Consider the following 27,762-nt stretch of genomic DNA (forward strand, 5'->3'; position numbering starts at 1 on the left):
CCTCACCCCCTGCAACCTCTCCACCAGTCAACCTTGGTGGCAAGCGGGGGAGACGTGAGTCCTGGGGGTCCACCTCGGAGGAGTCCCAGCCGGAGCCAGCCGAGCCGTTTGCCTCTTTCCTTCAGCTTCTTCGGCTGAAGAAGAAGAGGCAGCGGCGGGCTGCGCGGGCGTCTTCCCAGCCGGTGCAGCAGCCGGCATCCAGTCCGGTGCCCTGTCCAGTTTGCAGTCGTGTGCCCAGCCCGGTCCAGCCGGGTTCCGGTCCTGTGTCCAGTCCTGATTCCTGTCCGGTGATCCAGCCGGCGACCCAGCCGGCGTCTCAGCCGGCGACCCAGCCGGCGTCTCAGCCGGTGTCCCAGCCGGCGTCCCAGCCAGCGTCAGCCCTGTCCAGCCGGCCTTCCAGTCGGCGTCAAGCCCTGTCCAGCCGGCCTTCCAGCCGGCGTCAAGCCCTGTCCAGCCAGTGCAGCAGCCGGCCTTCCAGCCTTCCAGTTCTCGTCTTGTTCCTGCCTTGTCTTTGGGATTATTATTTAACGTTTTGGACTTCCCTGCCTTTTACTTTGACATTTGGTCGTGTTTTGTTTTATTTCATTCTGCTGTTTTTGGCCCCCTCGTGGGAAGATTTTGTTCTAGTTTTGTATTTTAGTTCGTTCTTGGTTTGACACCCCCTCGTGGGTTTTTGTTTTGTATTTTTATTATTAAAGTCTTGTTGTTTTGTTAACCCCTTCACGCCTGCCTGCATCTGGGTTCTTCAGCCACGCCCGAGCGTGACAGATGTCACTCGACTCAACTCACATGCACTACTGTGAAAGAGCTAAATGATATGGCTTCTTTTAGGACTATTTTCCTTTGTGTATAAAACATTCTTTGAAACAAGCAGCTTTGTCTCTATATTTAAATACAAATGAAAAACACTACAGGTCTAATGTGTGGGTTTGTTTTTTTCTCATGATCCTAAAAACCTTTTGATCCCTTTGATATGTTTGGAATTGTTAAAATATAAATGTCAATTTATCGTTACTTGAATTTCTTATTTAAAAAAAGTTGGAACAAATAATACTAAAGACACCAATAAGATGTCAACATAGACCACGTTTACATGGACAACAATAATCTGATATTGACACGATTAAGACAATACTCTGATTAAGAATGGACTATGTAAACAGAGCTTTTTGATTAGCTTAATCCGTCTAAAGTCATAATCATAGTAAACACAAATCGAATTAAGACGGGTGGAGTACTCCTATTTTAGTCACATTATCGAAGTGCAGTATAGACATGTACACAGCTGAATCGCACTATTACTGGCGCGTAAGAACTTACGAGCGACAGGTTACACACACGCACGGCAGTGGACAGCCGTTTCGTTTTACGGCAAACAACATGGCTTCAAGCAAGAAAGCACATTTTTGGTCCGAACGGGAAACAAGAAAGATGCCAACAATTCTCGAAAATAAATGAAACACCAAAAACTGTATGTGGTACCATGGCGAAGACGAACTGTTTGTTGATGCATGAAATTATGGAGGGAACGTCGAACGGCATCGCCTAGGGACGTAATGATGTATGCCATTAATCGAACTATAGTGTAACATGTAAAACGGGAACATGAAAGGTATATTCTTAAAGCAACTCATGTAAACACCTTAATCGTAATATTATCTTATTCAGAATAAGGAAAATAATTTGATTACTGACGTCCATGTAAACGTGGTCATAGACAGGAACTCCTTCAATCCTGTTTGAAAAGTATCCCAGGGATACCTCAAAAAAGTACATTTTTGCTAATTCTATGCAAAGTGTCATGGCTCTGCTTCCTTAGTCAGGTTTTTCTTGGTCCTGTAGCAGAGCCATGACAAAGTCTTTGGTTATGTGTGGAGAGAAACGTATGATTGTCCGTTTGACTATAATATACGTTCTCTCCAGTGTCTTGTCATTGGCCCCATTCCTCTCGTTTCCTCGTTATCTTTCCCTGAGTGTTTAATGTCTCACACCTGCCCCATGTCGTTATCCCTCGTTTGTGTTTCCCATAAATACCCTCTTGTTTCTTTGTCTTGTGTTCGTGGATTGTGCGTGGTGTACCATGTTTGGTGTTTGTCAGCGTCTCAGCCTTGCCTTGTCCTGTCCGTGATCCAGTTTTGTTTAGTAAGTTGTTTTAGTGTTTAGTGTTGTTTGATTACGGTTCTTGCTTTTGTTTTGCCCCCTCGTGGGAAGTCTTTGTTTTCTGTTTTGGTTTAGTTCCTGTTTGATACCCCCTCGTGGGTTTTTCCTTTGTTTTGTTCATTTAATAAATATATCTTTGTTAACCCCTTCACTGCTGCCTGCGCTTGGGTTCTTTCCTGCCGTTCCCTGACAGAATCCACGAACCAACACCGAACCCAGCGGGCAGCATGGAGGAGACGGACGAGGCGTTTAGGAGCCGCCAGGCTCACACCTTGTTCGGCTTTCGCCAGAAAGGCATCCCCGTCAAGACCTTCGCCATGGACTTCCTCTCCACTGCGCGCCACTCAGGGTTCGACGAGGCAGGATTGAAGGTTATCTTCCGGTCGTGAGCGGGGTCTTCTACGGGGCTGGCGACGTCTCCGGAGGGCCAGACCTTGCAGACTCGGAGTTGGGCATTGCCAAACGCTCTCCTCAACCCTGCAGCCTCCCCACCAGTCACTACGAGGTAGGCGAGGAAGGAGGGAGTCTTGGGGAACCACCTCCGAGGAGTCCCAGCCGGAGCCAGCCGTGCCTTACCTCCTTCCATCACCCGACCACCAGCCGGGTGGCTAGGCGAAGAAGAAGAGGCAACGGCGGGCAGCGTGGTCTCCACCCGGCCGGTGCAGCCGGCATCCAGTCCGGTGCAGCCGGCGTCCAGTCCGGTGCAGCCGGCGTCCAGTCCGGTGCCAGCCGGCGTCCAGTCCGGTGATCCAGCCGGCGTCCAGTCCGGGGATCCAGCCGGCGTCCAGTCCGGGGATCCAGCCGGCGTCCAGTCCGGGCGAAGTGCCAGCCGGCCTCCAGCCGGCGATCCAGCCGGCCTTCCAGCCGGCGTCAAGCCCTGTCCAGCCGGCCTTCCAGCCGGCGTCAAGCCCTGTCCAGCCGGCCTTCCGCGTCGGGAGACTCCCAGGGCCAAAGACTGTTCCCCCCAGGACTCCCCTAAGTCCCCCAGGACTCGCGCCCTCGAGCGCAGCCGGGGACTGGGACTTCTCCCCACCCCCATGGACTGCCCCCTATGGGCCCTTGTTTTGCCCCACCCCCCCTCCCATGTTTGTTATTTTATTGTCGCACCCCAACCCCATTGTAATTTTGTCTTGTTTGCCACTGATTCTGTTCCCATGTTTTGTCTGGTTTTTGTCTTTGTCTCGGTCTGCCTTGTCTTGTCCGTCTACCCCTTGGTGAGCACCTGGAGGTGCTCATTAAAGGGGGGGCTTCTGTCATGGCTCTGCTTCCTTAGTCATGTTTTTCTTGGTCCTGTAGCAGAGCCATGACAAAGTCTTTGGTTATGTGTGGAGAGAAACATATTATTGTCCGTTTGACTATAATATACGTTCTCTCCAGTGTCTTGTCATTGGCCCCATTCCTCTCGTTTCCTCGTTATCTTTCCCTGAGTGTTTAATGTCTCACACCTGCCCCATGTCGTTATCCCTCGTTTGTGTTTCCCATAAATACCCTCTTGTTTCTTTGTCTTGTGTTCGTGGATTGTGCGTGGTGTACCATGTTTGGTGTTTGTCAGCGTCTCAGCCTTGCCTTGTCCTGTCCGTGATCCAGTTTTGTTTAGTAAGTTGTTTTAGTGTTTAGTGTTGTTTGATTACGGTTCTTGCTTTTGTTTTGCCCCTCGTGGGAAGTCTTTGTTTTCTGTTTTGGTTTAGTTCCTGTTTGATACCCCCTCGTGGGTTTTTCCTTTGTTTTGTTCTTTTAATAAATATATCTTTGTTAACCCCTTCACTGCTGCCTGCGCTTGGGTTCTTTCCTGCCGATCCCTGACACAAAGAGTGACTACATCAAAGAATATAACATAGTTAAAAAAATGTATTAGTCTTGTTTAGACACATAATTCTCATCTTAAAAATCAAAGTTGAGGTCTTAAATGAAACAAGTGATATTTTAACCATCTATTTCGAAAATACAGTCCAAGCTATTTAAAGTGTGTTGTTTCTGTTCCTCCCAAACACGCCTTTAACTGCCATTGACTGAGCAAACAGATATTCTAGCTCTGCTTCAAAGTCACGCAATTTTGTTAGGTTAATGTTGTTATAGCAGACCGGAAAGGATGCTAAAACAACCACAGGAATGTTTTGATAGCATCCAGTTATTGAGCCCATGGTGATTAAGTTTTGTTAAATATCCTCCTCATCCTGACTACTGAAACGGAATTAACTTGGCAAACATACCAAAATACTTTTTTTAGAGGAAAAAAGAAAAATAATTACTCATCCTTTTCATCACCTCGTCCAGTTAATCAACCTTTTTGGGTCATTCAAACATGAACAATACATTTAGGTATAGGGCGTTTCTTCAAGCACCTACTTTGTTGCCTCTTGACCATTGTAGGGACAAATAGGACATTATTTATTGTCCGTTTTGGAACTGAAGGGGTATGAATAACCTCATATAAATGATGTATGAATTGGGGAAGTAAATAATGATTACATTTTGAGTTTTGGGTGAACTATTTATTACTTTAAGCTTAATACTCAAACCTCAAACGTTCTCAGATCCCAGAACCAAGTACACAAACATCTATGACATCTTAGAGAGAAAGAAAAAAATGATTGCATTCCAGTGACAGATTACTCTGTTTAACAACTACTAATAATTACAAAATAATCTCAGAGTTTTATATAATATCTTTTTGTGGAGTCTGGATTTGCATGATTAGAGGTTTTTTGATGTATTTCTTAATCAATTGTAAGATTATAAATTAAGTCAAGGAGAATGTACAAGCTAATGGTTTTGTTTTAGCATTTAAGTATTTTTCATTGGGGTGTAATGTCCAGTAAAATAGCCTAAAAGGCATAAAATGTAGAGTTCTTGTCCGACTCTTGTTCAGTTTTACTTTAAAAACATAATTTTGCATAACTTTCCTCTGTCCGTGGAAAGAATGTGTACTCATGCTTACAGGGGAAGCACTGGACTAGTACATCTAAGGTCAGTCAGTATTTTGTGTGCATGGTTCTCTTTACAGAGTCTCAAGTTATCAGCAGGTTCTTCAGTACAGAACCCAAAGGATCAATGAAAGTGACTTTCTAACAATCAGCTTTCAGGAAAGATATTGCACTGCTTTCTGGTAAGATAATCTTAAACTCTTTCTTTTTCTTTAGACATTACTTTTAGTAAAGTACTGGTTGACCTTAATCTTTTTGACATTTTTACACTCACAATTATGTTATAAAATACTTGCTTGTAAAATGTATCACTGGTCAAAAGTTTATGGTAAATTACTCATTCAAAAAAAATCTATATTTATTTTAGAATAATAGTAAACTCATCAAATAACAAAATGGTATGTGAAATTTTTGTTAAACTCAAATCCCAAATAAATCAAAACTATATTATATTTTATCATCTTCAATGTGGTCACCCTTAGCGTAGAATTTGCAATAACATTAACTTCTAGCTTAATTCTTTAGGTATCTGTATAGTTTTAAAAACAACCACTAACAATCACTCGCAAACAAAAAGAAATAATGATTACCATAATGATATTCTGTCCCAGCAGTAAAAAGACAAAAGTAATAAATAGTAGACAAGGGGCTCACAAGAAAATAAAGGAAAAGACCCAGAGCAGGGGTCCAGATCCCAACAACAAAAGAAAAAACCTGATACAAAAAAAGTCATGAAAGTCATGATCTAAACTGGCACAAAAGACACAAGGCTGCCTTTAGGTGTCACAAAAGCACCTTTGGATGACTGTGATAGAATCACCCTTGGATGCTGTTCGAAAAGACATCTTATTGTATGCTTTTCTTTACTACCCCGTCTAAAGCCCTATTTGCACAGGATTAGTATTACCTGGGGACCTCTGGTCATTTGTAATAATTGCAGAGATTGTCTGTGATCATGTAGCGCATTTGCACGGGATAAGTGAAGCCTGTGATTTTGCCTGTGAGTTATTTCCCGGATGTGATGGCAAGGCTTTGCATATAGTTTGAATAGCCTATTGTTGTATGGTGTTTAATGATATATGCTGTCAGCATTTGAGACCCGCTATCGCGGTGATCTGTCCAGTGCACGATCACGGGTCTCAAATGCTGACAATGTTAAATCCCCATTCACACAGCCCCCTGATCCCGGAAAATTGCCCAAAAATGGCCAGAGTGCCTTCTGTGTGAACGCAAACGCATCCCCGATAGATCCGAAAAATGATTCTGGAAAGGGGACCTATAACATTAACGGGATCAGTCCCGGAAAGCCCCCTGTGTGAACAAAAGGCAGAAACAATGCCGTAAAAGCCATGTAGTGATGGGACACATCTATAATAAATCGTAAATAATTTGGCTATCAAAAAAAATTTTTTCGTTTGTAAATCAAAAACTACTATTTGTCTTTAGCTTAATCATGGATGAATGCAAGAGTCCTAATCACCAAACATAAGGTCAGATGCGAGAATAGAGTTGTCTGCTTCTAAACGCTGTTTAAACTTGAAATTACTTCTATCAAAAATATTAACACGAAAATACACAGCGCTTCAATAAACTTGATCGCTTACCAACCTTAAAAACGGCTGTGTGCACCTTCCGTGCTTGTGCTGCGGAGAAGCCCGAGTGTTTCTGTGCAAAATTGGAAACATCGCATAAAACATTTGCGAATAAGAACCGTTTCCATCCAACTTAGTCAGCCGTCACTGTCCTAATAAACTGCCACTAAATATCAGTAAGAATAGTAAGAGAAGCCACTGAATATTATAATTTTCATATATAATAATACAAACCCGATTCCAAAAAAGTTGGGACACTGTACAAATTGTGAATAAAAAAGGAATGCAATAATTTACGAATCTCATAAACTTTTATTTTATAAATACACTTTATGTGTATTTTATTCACAATAGAATATAGATAACATATCAAATGTTGAAAGTGAGACATTTTGAAATGTCATGCCAAATATTGGCTCATTTTGGATTTCATGAGAGCTACACATTCCAAAAAAGTTGGGACAGGTAGCAATAAGAGGCCGGAAAAGTTAAATGTACATATAAGGAACAGCTGGAGGACCAATTTGCAACTTATTAGGTCAATTGGCAACATGATTGGGTATAAAAAGAGCCTCTCAGAGTGGCAGTGTCTCTCAGAAGTCAAGATGGGCAGAGGATCACCAATTCCCCCAATGCTGCGGCGAAAAATAGTGGAGCAATATCAGAAAGGAGTTTCTCAGAGAAAAATTGCAAAGAGTTTGAAGTTATCATCATCTACAGTGCATAATATCATCCAAAGATTCAGAGAATCTAGAACAATCTCTGTGCGTAAGGGTCAAGGCCGGAAAACCATACTGGATGCCCGTGATCTTCGGGCCCTTAGACGGCACTGCATCACATACAGGAATGCTACTGTAATGGAAATCACAACATGGGCTCAGGAATACTTCCAGAAAACATTGTCGGTGAACACAATCCACCGTGCCATTCACTGTTGCCGGCTAAAACTCTATAGGTCAAAAAAGAAGCCATATCTAAACATGATCCAGAAGCGCAGGCGTTTTCTCTGGGCCAAGGCTCATTTAAAAAGGACTGTGGCAAAGTGGAAAACTGTTCTGTGGTCAGACGAATCAAAATTTGAAGTTCTTTTTGGAAAACTGGGACGCCATGTCATCCGGACTAAAGAGGACAAGGACAACCCAAGTTGTTATCAGCGCTCAGTTCAGAAGCCTGCATCTCTGATGGTATGGGGTTGCATGACTTTTGCAGACTGTTATAAAAAGAAGAGGGGATGCCACACAGTGGTAAACATGGCCTTGTCCCAACTTTTTTGAGATGTGTTGATGCCATGAAATTTAAAATCAACTTATTTTTCCCTTAAAATGATACATTCTCTCAGTTTAAACATTTGATATGTCATCTATGTTGTATTCTGAATAAAATATTGACATTTGAAACTTCCACATCATTGCATTCTGTTTTTATTCACAATTTGTACAGTGTCCCAACTTTTTTGAAATCGGGTTTGTACTTGTGCAAGCAGACGATTACGAAACACAATAAATGCAAGATCAGTACTCTGGTTAGTCAGGTTTCGCCATCTCATAGTGCAGTTACGTGACTTTTTGGAGGGATTTATTCGGCAAATGCGTTTTCATCTCCCATTATTCGCATTAACTCTTTTTCGAAAAATGAAAAACCACCTCAAGCGAGCGTAAAAGCTTTTTTTTGCGAATTAAAGGTTTATAATTCGAAAGTTGGTGTTTCCATCACTCGTTTCTGATGCGAAACTTCAAAATGCGAATAAAACCAGTGATGGAAACCCGCTTGTTAACAGACTAACTCAAAACTATCACCCAAACAGTTATGTGCTTGTTTTTCTCAACAAAAACATTATAAATATAATTTATAAACATCACGATCATATACCGACCTTAGTGTTTATTTGTGGTTTTTATAGAATTATGTGCAATATGCTTTAGGCCATATTAGCGGGTTTTTCATTCAATCTGCGTGATCTTATTCCGAAATGGTTACAAAATCTAAATGCTCAAAAACTTTTCTCAAACTTTGTTTTAAAAAACGATAAATTTATTTTTAAACTCACATTGTTGTACATCATATTACTGAAAAAATATTATACCGTACCTTTTGTATTGCATTAGGCTATGTTGCAAAAATACTGGCTCATTTTAACTTCGCAGGATTCCGTTATATTTTTTTATTAAGGTTGTGTAAATTTGCACTGAACTGAACAATACTGAACAATTTGCATTTATATGTTTTCATATGGCATTTTATATTTAGCTTAATCCCGTTGGGCCTACCTTGCGTTCTTGTGCCTCTTCGTTGTTCTGCATTTACCAATAAAAATATAAATACAAAAGTTTTTTTTTAAATTGACGACTGTCATTTGCAAAAGGCAACAATACATGCTACAGAATAATAACAAAAAAAAGATTATTAATTAGGCCTAAATAAAATAGGCCTAATTAATAAAGGAAAGCAGTAATAATAACAAACTGCGCTATTTAGCCACCTAAAAACACAAGTATCGTTCACAGTTGCACATTACACAAATGCACATTACACAACTTTGCAGTATATTACGCCCTGTGTCTTTACGGGATCTTCACAGAATGTGTGTGAACGCACACACAGATTCCAGAAAATCACTGGCAGTGTGAATGAACAAAATCTAACGATCCCGGGACAAATTCCCAGACACATTTTCCGTGTATTTTCTGGGATCTCTATGTGAAAAGTGCTTTTACAAGCATTTCCAAGATAAATAACTAAACGGAAGACTCCCGGTCAAAACAACAGTTTTGACAATGTGTGGAAATCAATCCGCAACCAAATTAATATCAAAACAGACTCCATTATTAGCAAACGGTGGATAAACCTTGAAAAGGGATATATGAGCGCGCCAAATCACAGAGATGCCGATTCGCACTGGACTAATATTATCACAGGACCTCGGTGTTCCTCAAAATATGGTAGGTAATTTGTGGGGGAATTTTTACAAATTACAGACATGGCCGATTCGCACGGGATTGAGATCACAGACAATCTCTGCAATTATTACAAATGACCAGAGGTCCCCAGGTAATACTAATCCCGTGCGAATAGGGCTTAAGTTATCCATTTTAAACACTATGCTAAATAAAATGTTAGCTTTGTAATGAATCAGATTCATTCGTAGGAACATTTAACTCATTTTAGACTTCAGATCCAAACGATATGAAGATCATGAGAAACATTTCAGTGACATCACACTTTTGACCAGTCTGTTTCAATAAAGGAATTCTGGGGTTTAATATTTCATTTTCATTAAGTCATTTATGCATATTTACAGGTGTGTGTATGTTTTCCCAAAGGAATCATCTTATTTTAAACAACACAAAGCAATGGACAAAACACTGAAAATCTTTCTTTTCATTTTCTTGCCACAAGGTTGGTTTTTCTTAATTGTCCTCCTTAAAAATATATTGTGTTACAAAAGTGTTGTGTTAATTTCGGCGAGACAATTCGGAAACGTGCTAAATGTATGTTTTCTCTGTTTGGATCATTCAGCAAACATTATTACAATAACATTTTTTAACAAATGAAGTAAACTGATCAATATCAATATCATTCAGTAAACAATAATAAAAAATGTTAACAAATAAGGTCAATTGAATGCAATTGAATGCTCAATAATTCCAATGACAAGAAAAATGCGTTTGTAGCATTTTATGTGTTGCCTAGACAATAAACAAAAATGCTTGTTATTTTGGTGTCTGTACCTCACTCTACATGTTAGTTTTTACCGCTCATCATGCCTGTATTGTAGGTGTTTGGTGTAGAAATTGGAACATCAGTCTGCCAGACAAGATTGAAGCACTAAATGGATCCTGTGTGTCCATAAACTGCAGATTTGATATTCCAGAATTATATGACCTTCATCTCACTGACACTGCTGGAGGAGTGTGGTATAAAACTGTGAATGCCATAAAAACTTTGGTGTTTAACTCCAGCAGGCCTACTCTCTCTCTATTTAAAGGGAATATAACTGGAAAATTAAGAGACAAAGACTGTACCACAATCTTTTTTAATTCTACTTCAAATCACAGAGGCATATATAACTTTAGGATCGAAGGTAAAAATACACTGAAATATGTGTTTGGACAAAAATCTGTTTCAATAGATGTGATCGGTGAGTGTAAATTATTTTCAATTCCAAATGGTAAACTAGTAATGTACAATTACATTTTAACTGTAAAATGCACACATATATAATAAATCTGTGTGCATTTCAGAGTCTCCCCCCAACCCGACGGTAAAGATGTTTATGGGGCAGATGGAGGTTCAGGAGGTGTTAGAGGGGAACGCTGTAAATCTGCGCTGCTCTGCTATCACTCTATGCTACTCTTCTACACCAACAAAAAAAAAAAGAAAAACAAAAAAAAAACAAAAAAAAAAAAAAAACAAAAAACAGCAACAACAAAATCAAACTGAGATCATCTCTGATCTGAACTTCACTGCTTCTCATCTTCAACATGGAGTCACTTTCATCTGCAATATAACCTACCAGCTACAGAACAGGAACGCAACAGCACAGAGCAACATCACGTTACGTGTTCTGTGTAAGAGGAAATCACACGGATCTTGTTGACCATATGACTTTAAATGACATAATGATGCTTTAAATTTGTTTTCCTCTCAGATGCTCCTAAAAACACATCAGTATCTGTGTTTCCATCGGACTCTGTCCTGGAGGGCGCTTCAGTATCTTTGACCTGCAGAAGTGATGCAAATCCAGCAGTGCTGAACTACACCTGGTTCAGAGAGAATGGAGGACGGCTGGAGCAGCTACAGACTGGACAGAATCTAACCGTCAATGTGACTGATCGAACACACACAGGTCGCTACTACTGTCGAGCGGGAAATCAACATGGTACACAAAACACATCAGTGTTGCTGGACATTCAGTGTGAGTTTTACTAGTTTATTTGCACTAAATTTCCCAGTATGCACTCTGGAATGAATTAAATATGTATTTATTGGGGCAGTTACAACAATCTTTTATTGTTTCTTCCCAGATCCTCCCAAGAACACATCAATATCATCGATTCCATCCAGCACTGTGTTAGAAGGCAATCCAGTCACTCTGATATGCAACGCTAATGCAAACCCAGCACTGGTCAATTACACCTGGTACAGAGAGAATAGTGGACAATTTCAACTGCTTCAGACTGGATATAATCTCACCTTCAGCATAACTAACTCCAAACAAAGTGGGAATTACTATTGTATAGCTGGAAATAAGCATGGCCAACAAAACACATCAGTTTTACTGGATATTCAGTGTGAGTATAAAAGCAGCTCTACCTCTAATCTCTTAGCACACTCCCCACATGCCACCCAAAGTCTTTTACCTGACCATGATTAGATGAACTCATTCCAAAGAATAAAAACGGTTTATTCCATGGTTTTTGAGAAAGGTGGCTTTCTAAAACCTTGTGTAAATGTGAATGCTGGTTTCCTCACAACATTAAAGGTGCTCTGTGTAATTTGTTGAGGATCTATTGACAGAATTGCAATATAATATACATAATTATGTCTTCAGAGGTGTAAAAGACCTTACATAATGAAGCGTTATGTTTTTAGTACCAGAATGAGCCATTTCTATCTACTTTATATCTACATACACAGCATAAAATTCGCTATGTTGTCTCTACAGTCGCCCGGCCTAAACGGACAAACTGCTCTACAGAGCGCGTTTCGTTAACTCTTTCAAGCAAATTATTTAATTTGTATAAAATAAAATGTATTTGTATTCTCTACCAACTCAGTAATCCTTGTCTTTTTTAATAGTTGCCCCTAAAAACACATCTGCATCAGTGATTCCATCAAGCACTGTGTTAGAGGGTCATCCAGTGACTCTGATCTGCAACACCAATGCAAACCCAGCACTGGTCAACTACACCTGGTACAAGGACAATGGAGGACAGATTCAACAGCTTCAGACTGGATACAATCTCACCTTCAGTTTTGCTAACTCCACACAAAGTGGGCATTACTATTGCATAGCTCAAAACAAGCATGGCCAACAAAACTCATCAGTTGTACTGGATATTCAGTGTGAGTACAAAGGCAGCCCTCCATATATCATAGCACATTGCCAATAGACTCTATGCACCATCGCCTCCCCGTTTTATCTCAGTCCGTTCAGTTACATCCGGCGCACAATGACGTTTTCACTCAAGATGCACATAGGATTACTGTCAACGACGTGAGTCAAAATATCCAAACACCAAAAAGGGGAAAGGTTTCAGGCTATCCGTTTCAATATACATTCACAAAGTAAACTTTTCCACTTACTTTTGGTGAGCTGCAGTGCTGTCAGTTTGCTGAAATTTGAATGTGTTTTTTACTAAACACATCCTTATCACTTGGTGACAAATTACCCATGAGAGTGGAAGTAGCACTGGCTGAGATTTTAGTGGACGTACGTCATCACCCTGCATGCATACACAGCAAAATCGCCAGTGCTGAAAAATGTTGTGCGCGCACAGCTGATTCCCACTATCACTCACGCCACCGGCCCCGCCTCACAGCTCTCGTCCCACACCCCTGTAGCGGTTTTAGCTAACGTTATTATATTGATGAGCAAAGCTCACCAAATATGGTTCTCCACCAGATCTTTCAAGATCATATCCGTGAAATGAGTTATTTAAAACATCAATTTCAGTCAAGGAATTAGTTTAGCTCAAAGGAAAATACGTATAATAATCGTGTTCGAATATACATATTTTACGGTCTCTGATTAGTAATATAAAGCATAACAATACTTGTATGCATTCGTCCAGCAAATGCCTCAATGATATTATATACTTTACATTATCTCATGGCCATAAGTAACGTGACTTTACCAAACACGATTTAGAGCAAAGGTAGCGTAAATCGAAACACAGTAAAAGGGACCAAGTTTGTGAGCGTGAATACAGAAAACCCATCTCAAATTAATATATATATGGTTGTTTATTAAACTCTACTCTACATGATAAAAAAACAATGACGATCGCATAAAACAAACAAATACATGAAACACAAAATGCTAGGAAGCGCTGAGAGAAAGAGAGAGAGAGAGAGAGAGAGAGAGAGAGAGAGAGAGAGAAAGAAAGAGAGAGAGAGAGAAAAAGAAGAGAGAGAGAGAGAGAGAGAGAGAGAGAGAGAGAGAGAGAGAGAGAGGGTATGGCAGCGATTTCTGAACACAAATAAAAATCATCTTTAACAAAGAGGCACAGACTTAACGCGGCTATTCTATAAATAGAAACGGATACTTGCAAGCTCTGTGCTGGACCGATAACCGTATGCGCTTGTAGAGATGGAATTGTTCAAAAGGTTTCAGAAGGCAGTCCTGCCGAAAGTTGCATGGCCTAGCCACGTGGCAGCAGAGTCCATTGTTCCTTCTTCTCCCCCAGTGGGGGGGGATGGGGTGGAGAGGGCAGTCTCCGAAGAGGCGCCATGAAACAAGTTTTAGCACAGAAGAGAAGAGCGGAAGAGACGAAGAGAGGGCATGCCCACCTGAGTTTGAATTGACCAATCAGAGTTGAGCAGGGAAGAGGTTCTTTGTCCACTCAACAGCTAATTTGCATCTTTATGAGATATCATTCCAATTATAACATAATGAAAAGAAAGTGTTCTATGGTCACACAATGTATATAAACAAGGAGGAATTGTAAAGACAAACATTTATATATCAAATATGCTAAGGTTTGAAGTGCATCAAGACATGATTCATTCGGCGGTACGAATACAAACAAAGCCTGAATTAACTTGCCTATTTAACAATTACAGATGATTTAAAAATAGCAAGAGCGACAACATATAACCTAGATATTTAGATATATTTATAGAAAAGGACAATTGAATCACACGTTCCTATTTGTCAGAGAAGTTTCTCTGGCTAGCCAAGTTTCAGATTAGACCGAGAGACTTCTCCCCTCTGCTTTGAAGCTTAGGAGTCATAAAATATCCAACAGAGAAACAAAAGGTTATCAACACTCTCAGTGAGAGGTTTTTGACTCTGGTCTTTTGATGATCGTATCAAGAAACCAGGAGAAAGGGGAGTGAAAGGTGGTTGATGCTAAATTCTCTACACCCCCATCGCCCCTCACAGGCCGGGGGGTACCACCGAGACTGTGCTTACTCCCCCCCCAGGGAGCCAGTCTCGGCGTCCGCAGCCCCTCGGGATATGCACCGACGAGACGAGAGAATGGAGACGGAAGCACCAGGAGCGGTGAAAAAAAAGTGGTCCGGTTCCCCGACACACTGTCGCTCGGTCCTCAGCCAGCCGAGAGGCTCTTCCTCGCGGTGCCATGTGGTGATACTGGATGCTCGTTGGACGGCTCGATCCTCCTCCGCCCCCTGGCGGCCGGCGATGGCTCCTCCGGCTGAGGGCAGCCGGCAGCGAGTCTCCCGTCTCCTGCTCCTCCCCTTAACGGCGGACGGCAGCAGGCTCCGGCCCACGGCCAACGGCGAGGACTCCTCTGCTCCCTCCCGGACGGCCGCCACCCCACCTCGGCCCAGGAGCATGGCAGCGAGCTCTTTGTCCCAGCCGACACATACTTGCTCCAGCACCACCGCCTCGGGCAGCCGCTGGCGGATGTCTCTCAGCCGCTGGCGGATGTCTCTCATCCACGCTGCCCGAACTCCTCAGCACCGCGATGCCTCTCGGCAGCGAGGGCTCGTCGACAGCATGTCCCTCCTTCCTCCCGGGTTTCGGCACCAATGTAATACAGTTCAAAGTAGGGAAGGAAAGAGGCGGGAACCGGCGAACTTTAAACAAACTTTTAATCGAAATAAACAAACAATAACATGGAAGTAAAAGGCCGGCAGTCGACCGTGAGGTGGCCACACAAACATAAATAAAACTTAACACATGTCCGGGCCCGGTCCTCTCTCGTCAGCAGTCCTGTCGCTCGTCCTCTTATGCTCCCGATCTCCTCCGTGAGACATGCGGAACCGGTATGCGCACAGCTGATTCCCACTATCACTCACACCACCGGCCCCGCCTCACGGCTCTCGTCCCGCCTTCCTCGTTACAATAATCCACACTATGAGAGTGTGGATTATATATACACTGTGAGTGTTAATTTGACCTTTTTTAACACTGGAGATTTTGCTGTGTAGAGTCTATTGCTTCAGCTAGTCTTTCCTACATCAAACATTTACTGTTTTTTTTCTCTCAGATCCCCCTAAATACACATCAATATCAGCAATTCCATCCAGTGCTGTGTTAGAGGGCAATCCAGTGACTCTGATCTGCAGTAGTGATGCAAATCCAGCACTGGTCAACTACACCTGGTACAAAGAGATTGAAGGACAGTTGAAGCAGCTACAGACTGGAGATAATCTAACCTTTAGTGTGACCAATACCACACACACCGGGTGGTACTCTTGTGTAGCTCAAAACAAGCATGGCCAACAAAATTCATCTGTTTTCCTAGATATTCAGTGTGAGTGTAACGGAAGTCATGTTACATGTTCATTTCAGATACATGAAATCTCTGATGTTGTTTTTAAAGCAAACATTGTGTTTTACCCTCAATTCATTACAATCGTGCATGCTGTTATTTTTTCTGTGCAAGATAAACATAGACATTTTTAATTTTAATTATTATTCCATTAAATGTAATTGTCTTGCTACTACTGTGTCTTTGGGGAAAATACCAGCAAGTCCTTCCTAAATCAATCTTTTACTGTTTCTTTTCTCAGATCCCCCTAAAAACACATTAACTTCAGTGATTCCATCCAGAACTATGTTAGAGGGCAATCCAGCGACTCTGATATGCAACACCAATGCAAATCCAGCACTGGTCAATTACACCTGGTACAGAGAGATTAGAGGACAGTTTCAACAGCTTCAAACTGGAAATAATCTCACTTTCAGCATAACTAATCACACACACTTTGGATGGTACTACTGTGTAGCTCAAAACGAACATGGGAAACAAAACACGTCAGTTTTACTGGATATTCAGTGTAAGTATAAAAGTAGATCTGTTTTTTCTATTGCATGTCACTGTGACGAGGGAGGCGTGACGACTGCCGGCCACACAAACACAAACACAAACACAAACACAAACACAAACACAAAACTTAACATTTCTGGGCCCGGTCCTCTCCCGCCGTATTCTCCTGCCGTTCGTCCTTTTATGCTTCCGCTCCTCCGTGAGAGATACGAGGCCGGAATGACGCCCAGCTGACAATCATTATCAATCGCGTCCCGGCCTCGCTTCTTCCTCCCACGGCTCTCGTCACGCCTCCCTCGTCACAGTCACCTATAGAAAAAAATGTCATAACTCACTTGTCCTGTGACATGACTGACTTCCTGCTGCTGATATGCAAGGCGACATTTATTTAAACTGCATTCAGATCTGCCTGTATTTTTGGCAAGCAACACCTTTTTTTCACAATGCAATTTACAACCAATGGATAAAATAAAGCCTTACACTTTACACTAGAATAATGTTCTATCAGAACCCTGTCACTTCTAGTATTTAAACTAACCTAAAACTGTGCATTTAAAAAACGACTAATAGATAAACATAGAAACGAGGGTGAAAATCTTGTTATTCTAGTCTGTTCTGTTCTAGTCTAGTCTAGTCTATACTCGTTTATTCTAGTCTAGTCTAGTCTATTTTATACTTCTCTTTTCTTTTGTTTTCTAGTCTAGTCTAATCTAGTCTAGTCTAGTATAGTCTATACTATTCTAGTCTGTTCTGGTCTAGTCTAGTCTAGTCTATTTTATACTATTTTATTCTATTCTATTAAATCATCGTATTTATCATCCTTTTGTCTTATTCTTTTTTTCATTAGTTTCCCCTAAAGACACAACAATATTTTCATCCAGTACTGTTTTAGAAGGCAATCCTGTCTCTCTGATCTGCAGAGCTAATGCAAATCCAGCACTAGTCAATTACACCTGGTACAGAGAAGATAGAGGACAGCTTCAACAGTTTCAGACTGGATATAATCTCACTCTCAGCATAACAAATCGTGGACACAGTGGATGGTACTACTGTGTAGCTCAAAACAAGCATGGCCAACAAAACACATCAGTTATGCTGGATATTCAGTGTGAGTATAAAGGCAGTCCTGTTACATGTTCATTTCAGACAAATGGCGCAACATGTTTAAAATATATTTAAGGTTACTCTCTATTTTATCATTAAGTCTCAAATTCTGTTCTTTAAAGGAATAGTTAAGTCAAAAGCAAACATTCGGTCTCACCCTCAAGTCAATCCAAACCTGTATTAGATGAAAGTAGAAATGTTTTGCAGAATCATTTGGCAGCTCTTACCATTTAGTAAACAAGGATTGCCAAAAAAACCCTAAAAAACATATTCTTGTCAAAATGGTGGCTCACATGACCTGCGTTATATTTCACGTCTTCTGAAGCCACGTAAACAAATGAAATAACACCAAACGTGTTTGGAATGGCATGATGGGTCAATAATAAGAAAATGGTGAATTTGTGTAAACGATTCTATTAAATGTTTCGTTTGTCTTGGGAGAAAAATCATTGAAACTTGTCTTTTAGCTTCTTTATATCATCATCGTCACGAGCAGCATTACACGACAACATTCTGTTTTTCTGATTTTAACACTTTCAGATGCCTCTGAGGTATCTTCCTCCAAGTGTGACAAAACACAACAAACTGTATGTTTGTGTGAGGTTCATGGGAATCCCTCTTCTAAAGTGGAGTGGTTTCTATCTGGACGTCTCATCACTAACTCTACTAACATATTGATCCGTGAGGAGCGTTTGAGCCAAACAAACTTGAAGAGCTATGTCACCCTACTTCAATCACCCACACTCAACGACATTCTGCAGTGTGTCAGCACCAACACTCGTGGCACTGCCAGTACAAAGTTTCAACTGGTCGCGTCTCCTCAAGAGACTACAAGTACGCTCTTTGTTTCAACCCATTGAGAAATGAAACTTCTCTTATGATAATGATGAATGTTATTTTATTATTATTTAAATATTAATATATGTATTAATATTATCAGGTGCCAGTGGTTCCTCTGTGATGATTGGGTTCGTTATAGGAGTTTTGCTAACAATGGCCTTGTTTGTCATTAAAAATCTCTATAGTAGGTAAGCACGACAATGCAGACATCATTAGAAGTCTGCCTTACATTCACATGTGATAGGTGTCTAAAAATCTAATGATCATCAAATGTGGATGTGGTCCTAAGTCTGTTTTGTTTGTGATTATGGAAAAATGTTTTTCAGGAATAAAACGTCAGGAAGTTCCTTGATAACAAGAGTAGAAGATGTTACTGGATTTAATCTGACCAACAGGGTGAGTTCCAACAAAAACACACCATATGACAAACTAGCAAACAACTGTGCTGGTAAATGAACTCATAGCCCTTTGACACAGACTTATTCCACTATCGTAAATACAGAATATACCTCTGTATATCATTGAATCTTTGTTTTTTATCTGTTAGGCCACTCCATAGGAGAATGTGGCACCTGTTTATGCCAACAATGCCGCGCTATCTTCTGGAGCCACTACGCTGAATTACCCACAATCCCCTTATTATTCCTCCAATGACTTTACAAACGGCAGACCAGAGTCAAGTGAGATCAGTGGAGAATCCTCATTTATTGGCGACTATGGTTTGGCCCAACATTATTAATATTACCCAACAGCAACATTTCAACAACTGAGAAGGCAGACAGTGGCGCAAGAGAAATGCAAAGAAACACAATTTGGCATGAACGCAGACATTACTACAAAAACTTCCCCAGAGTTGCTCACACAGTCAGAGGGAGTTTCCAACCTTCCCCTATTTCTGCCCATATATTTTCATATTTATAAATAATTACAGAGAATGCAACATTCATTGGGTTTTAGCAGGAAGTGGGTTTTGGTGTAAAAAAATTCTGTAGTTTAACAGTGCAAGTTTAACAATTCATGCGATTGTGGTGGTGGGGATTCATAATAAATAAGCATGCTAAAACTGAATGAAATACGCATTGAGTTGAATAATATCTTGTGTATTACATAACTGGCCACATATTTCATATAACTGAATAAAAATGGCTCAATGTTTATTTTTTTATTCTTGCTTTTTCTTATCTATTATTATTTGTTCAGTACAGTACGTAGGCCTATATGACATAAAAAACGCTTATTTATGGGCTATTCACACGGTATGCGGTGAGCGGTGGAATTGCCGCACTGCAGCCGCCTTCAAGCCAATGTGGCTGCCGTTCACAAAAATATACAATATTTTTATGTTCAGCTGCGCCTGCCACAAGGAGCCGTGCCTGTGGAAGTTGCAGGATTTTGAATGCAAATGCACCGCTTGCGCACCGCCAACGAAGCGGCACGCGTTTTTCCGCTTACCGCATGTTTCCCTTTGAAAATGAACTGGACAAACGCGACTGTAGCGTACCGTGTGAATCCACCATTACTGTACTCACATAACACATTCGGGAACTGTAACGTCTCTTTCCGGTAGAGGGCAGCATTGTGACATAACTATTACCTCATCGTCAGGTTATCATTTGTGAATTCACACAATTGTGTCTATACACCTCACCTGTGCAAAAAACATAAGACTTTGGTTAAGACTGTTCCGGTATAATCTTCTCATATAAGAAGATCATCAGAACATGGCTGTCATCAATAATGCAGGAATTTTGTGTTTTGGTAACTGCAGGTAGGCTACATTAGAGGCTGGAACATGCATCATTTCACCACAATATCACATACATTTCTAAAAACTGCAGTGTACCCTAAAACCGTACAAATAAATTAAATTAAGTCATTTAAATTGAAGGCACATGTCGATATGTTGAAGGAGAAGCTAGAATACATGCATCTGTGTTTAACTGCATTTCTAATGAACCTGTGTTGAGCATTTAGTACTTTTGCATAGAGAGTGTCTGTATTTTAACTTAATGTGTGATATAACATTTTTGTATTATATTATAAGTCGACATCATAAAATCAGAATATTAGTCATTCAGCTGCAAAATGCAGTGTCCTATTAAATGAATGCGTCATAATAATCATATATTTTACAAGAGTCCTAAATTCACTTGCTAAATTAATTTTCTCATAAATTAATTATGTTTTATAAATTAATCCTTTCTACGTTTATGTTCTATTTTTATAAATGCATGTTATTAAAATGTAAATGTCTTTGGCTTTGTTTTAGTGTATTCACCTGTCTGTAAGTTGCAGATGTAAAATAAGAAACTTTTAATAAGATGTATGCAGCACATGGTCAGGATTATGTCTCTTGTTTGGTTTTGATTACGTTTCTTTGTGTTTCTTTTTCCTATAGTTTCTCTGTCCATTGATTAATATTAGATTCTATTTGCAGTTTTTATTTAGGTTACAAAGTTCCTCCTCTGTTACCAATCAGTATCTTCTGGGTCTTGATTTGTTCTCTCACTCACATTTTTGTTTAATTTTGTGCAATTTTAGAGTAAAAGAGAAGTGTAGACATCCTGTTTTCACTATTACATCCTGTACAAAATAATGTCATCTCTTGAAATAATTCAACAAATATTAACTTGTCATATTAATTTGTCATTACAAATAATTCATTAAATATTACAGTTTACAACCAAAATTTTGTGCAACTGCATGCTGAATCCTCCTGGGAAAGTTAATCTGTCAATATATAAGAGAATACTGGTGATGAAGAAACAGTAGCATTTTTACTTCATGCCAGAAAAAGCTTATTATATTGAAGCCTACAGTAGTTGAATCAAGAGATCACTTTTGGTCAAATACATGCCATCTCTGCTATTTAGCAATTGATCCCTGCCCAACCTAAAAAACTAGGGTATCAAAGTTAATTCTGACTCCTGATTCTGAGTTCCCCATCATGTCAAATTCCTGAGTAGGAAATGTTTATTTACAATAATTACGATAACGTGAATGTCGCATTAAAAAGTTTTCATGTTTCTCAGCCCTCATTCAAAAGTGTTTGGTTACTTCTTGGTACTACTTACTGTCAGATGCTGTGTTTTTTGATTACAGCACAAACCAATGTAGCAATAACTGCAAGAGACCTAGGAAACTGTTTCTGCAAAACTTGTTATACAGAGAGGGGAAGTAGCATCACTATGGTTTCAGTAAATAAAATGAATTCATTAATTTTTATATTCAAATATTTTTCTGTAGGCAGTCTTTTCTCTGTGCTGATCGGAGCTTCAATACTGAAGATTTTGTGCATTATTAAACATCTCATCTCATTTTAACAAAGAACATTACACGAAATAAATAAATAATAATTAAAGAACCCTTTTTTGTTGTCAAAATGGTTAGATAAAGAACTTTAAACATCTGAAGAACGTTTCTGCTTCACAAAAGGAAAAAAGTAAGAAAGAGGCGGTTCTTTAAAGAACCTTTGACTGAATGGTTCTTGGTGGAGCCAAAAATAGTTCTTCTAGCATCGCTGTGAAGAACCTTTTAAGCACCTTTATTTTTAAGAGTGTATGCCCAGTGAAGCGACAATGATCAGAGGACTGCTTTACATTTGAGAGTAGACTTAAAATAGGGTAGGGTCTTAAATAAATACTATACTGATTTTGAAAAGAAAGTTCAATATGCTATAAAAACAAGACATAGACATAAACAGAGACATACCACAACAGAACAAACCACAGCAGAGCTGTCAAACCACAGCAGACAGCGTTACAAGAGAAGCACATTTTGACATGAATACAGACATTACAAAGTAATCTCTGTCAAAGAAAAATTAACCAGTTTTTTATTTTATTGTTTTACCTGTGTGTGTGTGTGTGTGTGTGTGTGCGTGCGTGCGTGCGTTGTGCGTGTGTGTGTGTATCTCTATGTCATTTTACAGTTTTTATAAATAAAAATTTAAAAAGAAATGAAAAGTTTCACAATTATAAGCATGTTAAAACTAAAATGATATACAATAAAATCAGGCAATCTAATCTCAAGTATTAATGATATGTATATGTAATATGTTTATATAATATTTCATTTGTACATAAAGTAGGATCATGCTGTCACAGGAAGCGGACTAATACAGCTCATGTCAGTCAGTATATTGTGTTCACACAGGAAGTTTCACTTACAGTAGTTTCAAATCATCAGCGTATGTTTTAGAATAGAATCCAAAGATCCATTAATGTGACACTTTAACAATCTGCTTTCAGCAAAGATTGTACACAGGTTATACCCTTTATATATTTTAGGTAAGTAAAACTTGATTTTTCTTTACGTTTAAAGTAGTTTAAACATACTGTTAAACTTGTTCATTGTATTGTTGACCTGTTAGTCCTATGCATCTTTACAGGTTTGTTTCCCCAAAAGAGAGACCTCGTTTTAAAAAAAGAGATGAAAACATCACAGAAAATCATTTGTATCATATTGTTTTTAAAAGGTTTGTTCTTAAATTTGTTCATCTTATACATATACACCAACAAAATCAACTGTGAAAACATGGTAACTCTTTACAATATTCATTATAACAGTTTATTAACATTAGTTGTTACACAGCTTAAATATTTCAAATACATTTTTATGTATCGTTTACTCGTGTGTCAAATAGCTGTGTAATAAATGGAATAATGTCAAATAATCTAGCTGGCTGTAATCACAAAATAAAACCCTTTTGAGTGCCAAGTTCTGATCACCCTGTCTGTATTTTTAGAAAGATAATATGTTTGATTTAAAAGATGTTAGTAAATGTTGAAATCAAAATGGTATAAGTTTAATAAATTCTGTAGAATCATTGTTCATTGTTAGTTTTTTTTTAGTTAAACTATGTTAACAAATACAACCTTGTTGTAAACGTTTGCTAAAAACATCAGTGTGGCCTGTGTGTATTCATATGCTCATCTGCTAAAATATAACGGGGAAGTTTAAAAAGTATGAACCTATTGTTTAAAGAACAATTGTTAATTTGAATTTTTTTTTTAAATAGCCTACTTCTTGTTTGTGTTGTAGGTGTTTGGTGTAGAGATTGGAACATCAGTCTGCCAGAGAAGATTGAAGCTTTGACTGGATCCTGTGTGACCATAAACTGCACATTTGATATTAATAACACTTATGACCTTGATCTCAATGACACTGCTGTAGGAATATGGTTTAAAAATAACCATGACGCGTCTGGAACTATAATGTATAACTCCAGTATCAGTAACAACCTTGGAAAAATAACTGGAAATTTAAAAGACAAGGACTGTACCACCGACTTTTATAACGTTAGTTCAAATCACAGTGCAAAGTTTTTCTTCAGGATTGAAGGAAAAGGTAAACTGCGATGGACCTATGCACAAAAATATGTTTCAATACATGTGATTGGTGAGTAATATTATTCAGAATTGTAAAACAGTACAGCAGTATAAATAAATAAAACACAAATGCACTTTTTACCTATACGGTACAATAGTCTTTCTCTGATCAATATCTTTATTTTCATCTCAGAGCTAAAGATGATGACAGAAATCTGCATTCAATATTCTCCTTTAGATGATCATTTTCTGCATTACGTTAGATCATTACCAAAAAAAAACAGACACTTTTTTAGACCTAGGGATAGCTGAATGCATCTTTCTCAAGATCCTTAAACCTTTTGATCTGAAGGTTTGCTAATGGTTTTATAAAGAATTAATTTTCTATGATAAAATGCTTAAAACATATGCATGAGGTAGGCTGACTAATGAAGAGAAAGCCACATACCCCTTTAATGCTGTTTACAAATCATCCCACATGTGATATACAATACGTAAAATAAATCTAATTTCAGAGTCTCCCCCCAACCCGACGGTAAAGATGTTTATGGGGCAGATGGAGGTTCAGGAGGTGTTAGAGGGGAACGCTGTAAATCTGCGCTGCTCTGCTATCACTCTCTGCTGCTCTTCTTCACCACCAACTCTCACATGGAGATCCACTGACGGACTCTCTCTCAATGAGAACAACAGACAGCAACAACAAAATCAAACTGAGATCATCTCTGATCTGAACTTCACTGCTTCTCATCTTCAACATGGAGTCACTTTCATCTGCAATATAACCTACCAGCTACAGAACAGGAACGCAACAGCACAGAGCAACATCACGTTACGTGTTCTGTGTAAGAGGAAATCACACGGATCTTGTTGACCATATGACTTTAAATGACATAATGATGCTTTAAATTTGTTTTCCTCTCAGATGCTCCTAAAAACACATCAGTATCTGTGTTTCCATCGGACTCTGTCCTGGAGGGCGCTTCAGTATCTTTGACCTGCAGAAGTGATGCAAATCCAGCAGTGCTGAACTACACCTGGTTCAGAGAGAATGGAGGACGGCTGGAGCAGCTACAGACTGGACAGAATCTAACCGTCAATGTGACTGATCGAACACACGCACGCTACTACTGTCGAGCGGGAAATCAACATGGTACACAAAACACATCAGTGTTACTGGACATCCAATGTGAGTATTAGCAGTCTAGTTTACTTATTCACTCAGATTAACTTCCACTATTTAAAGTGTAATCTAAAATACAATGAGAATTTATTAGTGATTAATTTAACAAGATGTCACTCAAAATATTCTTGTTCTGGACTTGGACACACGACTTGCTCCACATGTGTGTCACAAACAAGAGTGATACCTCAAATCATGCAGTTTTTGAAAGAAAAACTGTTTTCTGCTTACCCAGAACATAAAAAATGGACAAAAAGACTTAACATATGAAAAAAGACCAGTAGTTGTATTTCCAAAGCAAAGAGACTTGAGTTTTGGAGTTTACTTCTCATTTGATTTTCTAAGTGGTTTTGTCCATTTACCTATCTCAGGTGCTCCTAAAAACACATCAGTATCTGTGTTTCCATCTGACTCTGTCCTGGAGGGCACTTCAGTAACTTTGACCTGCAGAAGTGATGCAAATCCAGCAGTGCTGAACTACACCTGGTTCAGAGAGAACAGAGGACGTCTGGAGCAGCTACAGACTGGACAGAATCTAACCGTCAATGTGACTGATCGAACACACACAGGTCGCTACTACTGCCGAGTGGAAAATCAATATGGTACAGAAAACACATCAGTGTTGCTGGACATTCAGTGTGAGTACAAACAATTTCAGTTGTTTTTCCCAGCATGCACTGTGGTATAAATATGCAAATGCATTTTTTGCTGGTACTCTTAACGCATTAAGTGTATTTATTTTTTGACTATTATTTATTTATTAAACATTGTTGTTTCCATTCACTGCTACTCATCGAGTCTATTTTACCTGCATTTTAACCTGTACCACTACCAGTTACATCACAGGAACAGAAATCGGCTGTATGGAGTTTTATAATCTTTATATTTCATGGAAAAATAGACATTGTAATGTTTAATTTCACTGGGACTTTAAGTTAATTAGGATAACTGAAACCCATTTTGAACCCATTTGCATTGGATTAGAATTAGTAGAAATGTGAGAAATGTGAATAATGTGAAAGAAGAGCGCATGCTTGACTGAATAACTTGCGGTTGTGCAATATTTTCTTAAACATCTCCAGGCTTCAACTTTTCCTTTGTGCTAATTGGAGTTGCTGTTGGTGTTTCAATGATAGTGATCCTGTGTGCCATTACATGTATCTGTAAACGGTAAGTCAGACAGAAGCATAAAAAACATTCAATATTAAACAGATATTCTTCAATATTACGAGACTAATAATAAGTAATGTATGGTAGTTCAGAAACAGCTGTGGCATTGTCTGTCTGCATCACCTCGTTTGATATTTTATGTATTAAAAGTACATTTAAACAATTTATAGTGTAATTTTAATAGTGTAACTGTTAAAGTGAACTATTTAAAATTACAAATGCAAGAACTAAATGACTGTCTGATATATTTGGTTATCTTTGAAGTCAGTTTGTAAGTGAGAAAAGTTTAACACAAACACGCTTTTCAGAAGAGGAGGAGCTGTTCAGAATAGAAAACCCTCCCAGAACAGACCAGAAGGAACTACAAGAAGCATTTCGACAAATGTAAATTACAACAGGCACCAACAACATGCAAACTCTCAAACGCAAAACAGCTACAATCACTTGCAGATCAACTTGTTAACCAAATTAAACTAATGTATAGAAATGTTACAAGTTTTTACTATTGATCCAAACGTATCAATCTGTTTTACAGGAGAATGAGGGAGAGTCTATTTATGTCAATAGAGACGTTCTGTCATCTGCTGGAGCGGATACACCAAATCAGCAAGAATCTCTCCATTATGCCTCCATCACCTTCACAGAACACAAAACAGAGCCAGGAGAGAGCAGACGTGTCTCTTCACTTGATACCGTATACTCTGTTCTTAAATATTCTTCTGCAGGAATGCAGAAGTGCACTACAGATGTGAGTGCAGATGTGGTTACTAAACAAGTAAAGTCAAAGAACTCTGATGAAGCTGATGAACTTGCAGACTCCGTTTCTCAGTTATATGCACAAGTTAAACGTCGAAACCCACGGAGTACTGGAGACTAAGACTTGTTTCACAAAAAACACTGTCACACTGCAAGTAACGAAGTGTATGTGTGAGCAGCAATTGGAGTACATTTTCTGCAGAGCATAGCACTCATTGCATGGGTTAAAACAAAATACTTTTTAGCAACCACCTAGAAACCCCTAGTTATCATGACAGAACCTAATATAACAAAGATTCGCTTAATAGGAGGTGTTATAATCCCACTATTTCAGCACAGTTTAATTGTCCAATAGGACATTTCCCACGCCTTATACAAGGGGAAGCAGTCAAGAATATGAATAGAGGATTGGAAAATACTGTAAGGTTTGTAGACCAACTCAAATGTAAAGCTTGCTTGAACTAAAAGGCTGGTATTATACATATTCCACAAACAGTAAACATCACTTTGATTCTTTATGATATTTTTGACTCATGTTTTACTGTATTTCCTCAAATATAATTAACTAACCCATGTTTATAATGTAATTCACATCTGTCTGTTTAGATTGTCAACAATGTTTCAGTATGAATTTATTTCAACTTTTTAAAATTATTTATTAAATATTTTAACTTTTTTGTAATGTGATAAATGTATAAATTAAAGCTTCATGCATTGCTTTGACCACCTGATTTTGTCAATTTA

At 39.2% G+C, this 27,762-nt stretch overlaps 2 protein-coding genes across 4 annotated transcripts in view; one reads left to right on the top strand and one right to left on the bottom strand.

Moving 5' to 3' along the window:
• Positions 1 to 27,762, bottom strand: part of ints13 (integrator complex subunit 13) — a 48,308-nt gene that overhangs the window by 19,713 nt on the left and 833 nt on the right. The gene's annotated exons all lie outside the window — the stretch shown is intronic.
• Positions 22,760 to 27,724, top strand: LOC130547676 (sialic acid-binding Ig-like lectin 12). Of its 3 annotated transcripts, none has more exons than XM_057323845.1 (9): positions 22,760 to 22,871; positions 22,973 to 23,059; positions 23,626 to 23,982; positions 24,428 to 24,754; positions 24,835 to 25,098; positions 25,464 to 25,730; positions 26,175 to 26,262; positions 26,571 to 26,646; positions 26,798 to 27,724. In XM_057323845.1, the coding sequence occupies exons 2-9, from the start codon at positions 23,014 to 23,016 to the stop codon at positions 27,137 to 27,139; spliced, it is 1,767 nt and encodes a 588-aa protein (XP_057179828.1). In that variant the 5' UTR covers positions 22,760 to 22,871; positions 22,973 to 23,013; the 3' UTR covers positions 27,140 to 27,724. The 3 variants fall into 3 exon arrangements, with proteins under 3 accessions (XP_057179828.1, XP_057179831.1, XP_057179830.1); XM_057323847.1 differs by having other exon boundaries at positions 22,763 to 22,871; positions 22,955 to 23,059; XM_057323848.1 differs by lacking the exon at positions 24,835 to 25,098.

The sequence above is a fragment of the Triplophysa rosa genome, linkage group LG24, assembly GCF_024868665.1.
Source record: "Triplophysa rosa linkage group LG24, Trosa_1v2, whole genome shotgun sequence".
In the NCBI taxonomy this organism is placed as follows: domain Eukaryota; kingdom Metazoa; phylum Chordata; class Actinopteri; order Cypriniformes; family Nemacheilidae; genus Triplophysa; species Triplophysa rosa.

Excerpts from the sequence above, each read along its gene's own strand:
- LOC130547676 (XM_057323845.1), top strand. The coding sequence starts at position 23,014 with ATGAAAACATCACAGAAAATCATTTGTATCATATTGTTTTTAAAAG. Across the intron at positions 23,060-23,625 it reads TATCATATTGTTTTTAAAAG|GTGTTTGGTGTAGAGATTGG; the intron begins GTTTGTTCTTAA and ends TTTGTGTTGTAG. Across the intron at positions 24,755-24,834 it reads CATCACGTTACGTGTTCTGT|ATGCTCCTAAAAACACATCA; the intron begins GTAAGAGGAAAT and ends TTTTCCTCTCAG.